Here is a 6824-nt window from a genome sequence, read left to right as displayed (position 1 = left end):
CAACATCACTGGCCTTACGAATGAGTTTGTTGATTCTGTTGGTGTCTGCTACCCTCAGCCTGCTGCCCCAGCACACAACAGCAAACATGATCGCACTGGCCACCACAGACTCGTAGAACATCCTCAGCACCGTCCGACAGATGTTAAAGGGCCTCAGTCTCCTCAGGAAATAGAGACCGCTCTGACCCTTCTTGTAGACAGCCTCAGTGTTCTTTGACCAGTCCAGTTTATTGTCAATTCGTATCCCCAGTTAATTGTAATCCTCCAGCATGTCCACACTGACCCCCTGGATGGAAACAGGGGTCACCGGTGCCTTAGCACTCCTCAGGTCTACCACCAGCTCCTTAGTCTTTTTCACATTAAGTTGCAGATAATTCTGCTCACACCATGTGACAAAGTTTCCTACCGTAGCCCTGTACTCAGCCTCATCTCCCTTGCTGATGCATCCAACTATAGCAGAGTCATCAGAAAACTTCTGAAGATGATAAGACTCTGTGCAGTACTCTGCGCGACGTTCTTCTTTAATAAACTGAGGTTTTCTACTTCAGTTTCCAAAGCAAAGCGATACCAACAGCATTCAGGAAAATGTATTGTTCATACTGGTCACATCAGACTGCACTACCCTTCTCTCAAAGGGTACCCCAACGGGTTACCCTGTTGTCTAGTCCCCACTAAGATCGTATCAATGTGGGACTGATAGTCCAGCTAAATCTGAAAGAAAACCCTTCTCGACTACCTGCCAAGCCACCTAGTTCAATTGTCACTTAAAGTTCAAGCACAGAGCAACATATTGCAATGATTAACTATGTGACACAGCCTTTGAAAACGGTTTACGATCCAATCGGCTTTAAAGTAAAAGTTACCGTCCAGTCAAATCACAATTCTGTCTGCCGTACTGTAAGTTAGTACGTTACAACTTTCTTTTCTAACAGGCATCTCGCAACAATGATCAATTCTCATTCTAAACACACCTTGTCAAATTTGCAATATTAATGAAAAAGAAAAAAATGAATATGTTCAAAACCGCCGGCAATCCGCTGGGCTGAATTTTATAAAAACGACAGAAAATCTGCAGGTGCTGGAAATCCAAGCAACACACACAAAATGCTGGAGGAACTCAGCAGGCCAGGCAGAATCTGATGAAAGGTCTCGGCCCGGAACGTCGACGATACCCTCTTCCTTAGATGATGCCTGGCCTGCTGAGTTCCTCCTGAACTTTGTGTTATTTATAAAACTAATATACTGCCGGAGTCCTGATGTTCCCGGCGATGACGTCAGCTGTCGCGCTCAGCTGTGCAAAGTCTGAGACTGTGAAAACAAATACCGAAACACTCGGATTCGTGTCAAGTCTATCTTCGGGAAAGGAACAGGTTCTCCAACATGGCTCAGCCAGCAGAAAGAGGTCAGCATTGAAATGTTCAGATATTTCTGTCTGGTAGTCGGATAGACTGATCGCTTTCTGTGCCGTGAAGTTTCTCAGTAAGACAGTGTGCTTGAAGAGTATTGCTCGTTTGAGCTACGCCGAATCTGGCACTGGAATTCTGTGCAGAGGTACTAGCTCCTCCGCTGTATTGGACTGTTGCTCTTCCTGAGTGGGGACTAGATTAAGATTTAGACTAGAATGAATTTTTTTGACCTAACACAGGGGTCCGCAACTTTTTTTTGCACTGCGGACCGGTTTAATATTGACAATATTCTTGCGGACCGGCCGACCCTGGGGGGGGGGGGGGTAGGGTTGCCAACGGACAAGAATAGCAGTCAAATGCGTTTTGTTTATCCAGGGAGACTACAATGACCATGAAGCCTTGCGCTGGCACTAGTGCGCATGCGTGTGCCTCCCGATTATATTTTTCCTGCAACACACATAAAAGTTGCTGGTGAACGCAGCAGGCCAGGCAGCATCTCTAGGAAGAGGTACAGTCGACGTTTCAGGCCGAGACCCTTCGTCAGGACTAACTGAAGGAAGAGTGAGTAAGAGATTGGAAAGTGGGAGGGGGAGGGGGAGATCCAAAATGATGGGAGAAGACAGGACGGGGAGGGATGGAGCCAAGAGCTGGACAGGTGATAGGCAAAAGGGATACGAGAGGATCGTGGGACAGGAGGTCCGGGGAGAAAGAAAAGGGGGAGGGGAACCAGTGGATGGGCAAGGGGTATAGTCAGAAGGACAGAGGGAGAAAGAGGAGAGTGAGAGAAAGAATGTGTGTATAAAAATAAATAACGGATGGGGTACGAGGGGAAGGTGGGGATTTAGCGAAAGTTAGAGAAGTCGATGTTCATGCCATCAGGTTGGAGGCTACCCAGACGGAATATAAGGTATTGTTCCTCCAACCTGAGTGTGGCTTCATCTTTACAGTAGAGGAGGCCGTGGATAGACATGTCAGAATGGGAATGGGATGTGGAATTAAAATGTGTGGCCACTAGGAGATCCTGCTTTCTCTGGCGGACAGAGCGTAGGTGTTCAGCAAAGCGGTCTCCCAGTCTGCGTTGGGTCTCGCCAATATATAGAAGGCCACATCGGGAACACCGGACCCAGTATATCACCCCAGCCGACTCACAGGTGAAGTGTTGCCTCACCTGGAAGGACTGTTTGGGGCCCTGAATGGTGGTAAGGGAGGAAGTGTAAGGGCATGTGTAGCACTTGTTCCGCTTACACGGATAAGTAAGGATAAGAGACCCGACGCAGACTGGGAGACCGCTTTGCTGAACACCTACGCTCTGTCCGCCAGAGAAAGCAGGATCTCCTAGTGGCCACACATTTTAATTCCACATCCCATTCCCATTCTGACATGTCTATCCACGGCCTCCTCTACTGTAAAGATGAAGCCACACTCAGGTTGGAGGAACAACACCTGATATTCCGTCTGGGTAGCCTCCAACCTGATGGCATGAACATCGACTTCTCTAACTTCTGCTAGGCCCCACCTCCCCCTCGTACCCCATCTGTTACTTATTTTTATGCACACATTCTTTCTCTCACTCTCCTTTTTCTCCCTCTGTTCCTCTGAATATATCCCTTGCCCATCCTCTGGGTCCCCCCCCCCCGCCTTGTCTTTCTTTCCGGACCTCCTGTCCCATGACTCTCTCGTATCCCTTTTGCCTATCACCTGTCCAGCTCTTGGCTCCATCCCTCCCCCTCCTGTCTTCTCCTATCATTTTGGATCTCCCCCTCCCCCTCCAACTTTCAAATCCCTTACTCACTCTTCCTTCAGTTCGTCCTGACGAAGGGTCTCGGCTGGAAACGTTGACCGCACCTCTTCCTAGAGATGCTGCCTGGCCTGCTGCGTTCACCAGCAACTTTTATGTGTGTTGCTTGAATTTCCAGCATCTGCAGAATTCCTGTTGTTTGTATATTTTTCCTGCAAATTGTTTTGGCGATTCTGTTGGGGGGGGGGTGTAAATCAGGACCGGAATATAGGTGATAAGTGGCTAATACACTCAGTTTCGTTTGTACAAGGGTTTATCTAACGAATTTAATATTAAACACACAACGCATATTTTCCTCTCATGAATACAGTGATAAGTCAATTAGCAGGGGAGCTTGAAGTAAGTGTTGAACGAACTTCCAGTAGAAGTGGTAGAGGCAGGTTCGATATTATCATTTAAAGAAAAATTGGATAGGTATATGGACAGGAAAGGAATGGAGGGTTATGGGCTGAGTGCAGGTCGATGGGACTAGGTGAGAGTAGCGTTCGGTACGGACTAGAAGGGCGGAGAGGGTCTGTTTCCGTGCTGTAATTGTTATATGGTTATATAAGTAAGTCAATAGCATAACATTTTAAGTAACGTTTGGATATTAAACACACAGCACATATTTTCCCCGTATGAACATATAAAATCATTGCAACACACCAATATCGCTGAATCAGTGGGAGCCCTGGGCTTGTTTTCCTGCAACAAGACGGTCCCATCGAGGGGTGATGGGAGACAGCGATACTCGAAGGGGGTTCCTTGTGTCCAGTCCATTCTGCAATTTAGTTTTCCTTGCATTCATTGCAGAAAACTCCGCTTCGCAGAAATATATTGGAAGTAATGTTTTCAGTGTTTTCGTGGCTATCTCAGGATATTTAGACTTGACTTTGATCCGGAATGCCGGCAGAGATGTTATGTCAAACACACTTTTCAGCCCATCGTTATTTGCAAGCTCGAGTTGATCTTCTTCCCGCGCTGACAGGGATGACGCGCGGGTCATGACCTCGCGTGAGTAATGGCTCAACAGTGCGTGACAGGGAATGAGGAAAGGTGCAGCTGACTCATATCGACAAATCTTATCGTTTCCTTGCGGCCCGGTAGCGCATGCCTTGCGGCCCGGTGGTTGGGGCCGCTGACCTAACATATGCCAAAGGCTAAGATTACACTGGCTAAGGCAAAGTTTGGTTGGAATTACATGTGCTTTTATTACACAGTACGTTAAAAAGAAAGAATGTTAAGATAAGATAATGTTTTGTTTGTGTCATTTCACATAAGGAACACACGAATGTTCATCTTCACTATTGGCCATCTAATTGAAAATTGACCATAACCTCTATCTACTTTGGTGCTGAACTGCTCAGTACAAGAGACATTTAATTCATTGTTTGTGTCTGCACTGTGAATTCAATCAGTCTCAATGCAGTAAACATGGAAAGGTTTTGAAGATTACGATGTAAAATCACCTGCATAATCAGACGTGGCTCAACTAGTAACAGGGAAGGCTGAGGACTGACGGGTCGGTGTGGGAATACGGGGTGTTAAAAAGACATGCAGTAATGCACCCCCCCCCCCCCCGCTTCGCCATTCCTCATCTCCTTTTCCGTCTCTCGCCCTATCTCCTTGCCTCCCTCAGGTGCTTCTCCCCGTTTTTCTTTCTTCCATGGCCTTCTGTCCTCTCCTATCAGACTCTCCCTTCCCAAACCGTCTCTCTTTCACCAAACATCTTCCCAGCTCTTCGTCCCATCCCTTCCCAGTTTCACCTATCATCCTGTGTTTCTCTATCGCGCCACCCCCCCAACCCCCGACCTTATAAATCTATTCCTTGTCTCTTTTTTTTCTCTTGACCTGCCAAAGGGTCTCGGCCCGAAACGCCTCTGTACTTTTGTCCATAGATGCTGCCTGGCCTGCTGAGTTCCTCCAGCATCTGCAGATTTTCTCTTCTTTTTCAAAGCTGTACCTGTGATGGATTTGCGTGTGGGATCTGAGCCAGTTTAGGTCATCGGACGGGTTTTTACGAATCTACCGTGTTTGCAGCAATTCCTCCATGGCACATTTCCTGTGTAGATCTTGCTTCGTCTTTAATCCAATGCACTGTTCGAAAGTTGTCATCTTTACAGTGTTCCACAATCAGAAGAATTCACACCAGCATCTTTACTTTCTTAAAGGTTTAGGAGGTTTGACCTGTTACTGAACACGAACAAACTTCTATAGTTATAGTATTGATTGAATCCGAGCCGATAACGCCACGGCCTGGTACTGTGATTCACGGTTGCCAGTGTCATAGCATTTGGGTATGGCGCAAGTGCGGAGAGAGAGACACTGAAGCGAGTCGACAGCTCACGGAGTTCAGTGCGAACTTGGCAGGATTTTAAGGAAAAGGAAAACAAGAAACGCTGAGCCAACAGAGTCGTTAACCAGAACTGCCGAAATGAAAGTTAGATGCCAACGCCGCGGCCGAAAGCAATAGCTATGTATTGCGATATATAACGATGTACTGGACCTTGCCCCATGCCCGGTGAGATGCCAGGAGCCACCGCACAGTATTGACCAAGGAACTATCTAGCAAGCGAACGCCTCGCCTGTCGGCGGAGCTGATCAGCCTGCCGAGTCTGTTGTTTCTGAGCGCGCAGCAGAGAAGCTCCGGCTCGTCTCCAGGAGCGGTTGTAGCGCTGGATCAGCTGTTCAGCATCACGATCTCCAGAATCAATCTCCCGGTCAGGTCAAGTCAAGTTTATTGTCATTTCGACCATAAACTGCTGGTGCTGTCCACAGTAAAAACGAAACAACGATCCTCCAGGACCATGGCGCTACATGAAACAACACAAAACTACACTACATGTGAGACAGCACAAGGCTGCACTAGACTACGTAAAACAACATAAAAACTGCACCAGACTGCAGACCTGCATAGCACTACATAAAGTGCACAAAACAGTGCAGGGCAGTACAATAATTAATAAACAAGACAATAGGCACAGTAGAGGACAAATTACAATATAATAATAAATGATGTAGATGTCAGTCCAGACTCTTGAGTATTGATGAGTCTGATGGCTTGGGGGAAGAAACTGTTGCACAGTCTGGTCATGAGAGCCCGAATGCTTTGGTACCTTTTGCCAGATGGCAGGAGGGAGAAGAGTTTGTGTGAAGGTTGTGTGGGGTCCTTCACAATGCTGTTAGCTTTGCGGGTGTAGCGTGTGGTGTAAATGTCTGTAATGGTGGGAAGAGAGACCCTGATGATCTTCTCAGCTGACCTCACTATCCGCTGCAGGGTCTTGCAATCTGAGACAGTGCAATTCCTGAACCAGGCAGTGATGCAGCTGCTCAGGATGCTCTCAATACATCCTCTGTAGAATGTGGTGAGGATGGGGGGTAGAAGATGGACTTTTCTCAGCCTTCGCAGAAAGTAGAGACGCTGCTGGGCTTTCTTGGCTATGGAGCTGGTGTTGAGGGATCAGCTGAGATTCTCCGCCAGATGAACACCAAGAAATTTGGTGCTCTTAAAGATCTCAACAGAGGAGCCATCAATGTTCAACGGCAGATGCCATCTCTCTGGCCCTACATTCCTCCTTAGAACACCTGGAGAATAAAGACACATACGTAAGACTCCTTTTCATTGACTACAGCTCTGCCTT

At 47.3% G+C, this 6824-nt stretch overlaps 1 protein-coding gene across 1 annotated transcript in view; it reads left to right on the top strand.

Annotated features, from left to right (window-relative positions):
* Positions 1 to 1259: 1259 nt before the first annotated feature.
* Positions 1260 to 6824, top strand: part of mfsd1l (major facilitator superfamily domain containing 1-like) — a 49099-nt gene continuing 43534 nt past the window's right edge. The window contains 3 exon segments of the mRNA XM_072268885.1: positions 1260 to 1310; positions 1313 to 1342; positions 1345 to 1402. Coding sequence (XP_072124986.1) covers positions 1269 to 1310; positions 1313 to 1342; positions 1345 to 1402 — 130 coding nt within the window. The 5' untranslated portion in view covers positions 1260 to 1268.

This window comes from Mobula birostris, chromosome 9 (assembly GCF_030028105.1).
Source record: "Mobula birostris isolate sMobBir1 chromosome 9, sMobBir1.hap1, whole genome shotgun sequence".
Classification (NCBI taxonomy): Eukaryota; Metazoa; Chordata; class Chondrichthyes; order Myliobatiformes; family Myliobatidae; genus Mobula; species Mobula birostris.
This window is presented reverse-complemented; position numbering and strand designations above follow the sequence as displayed.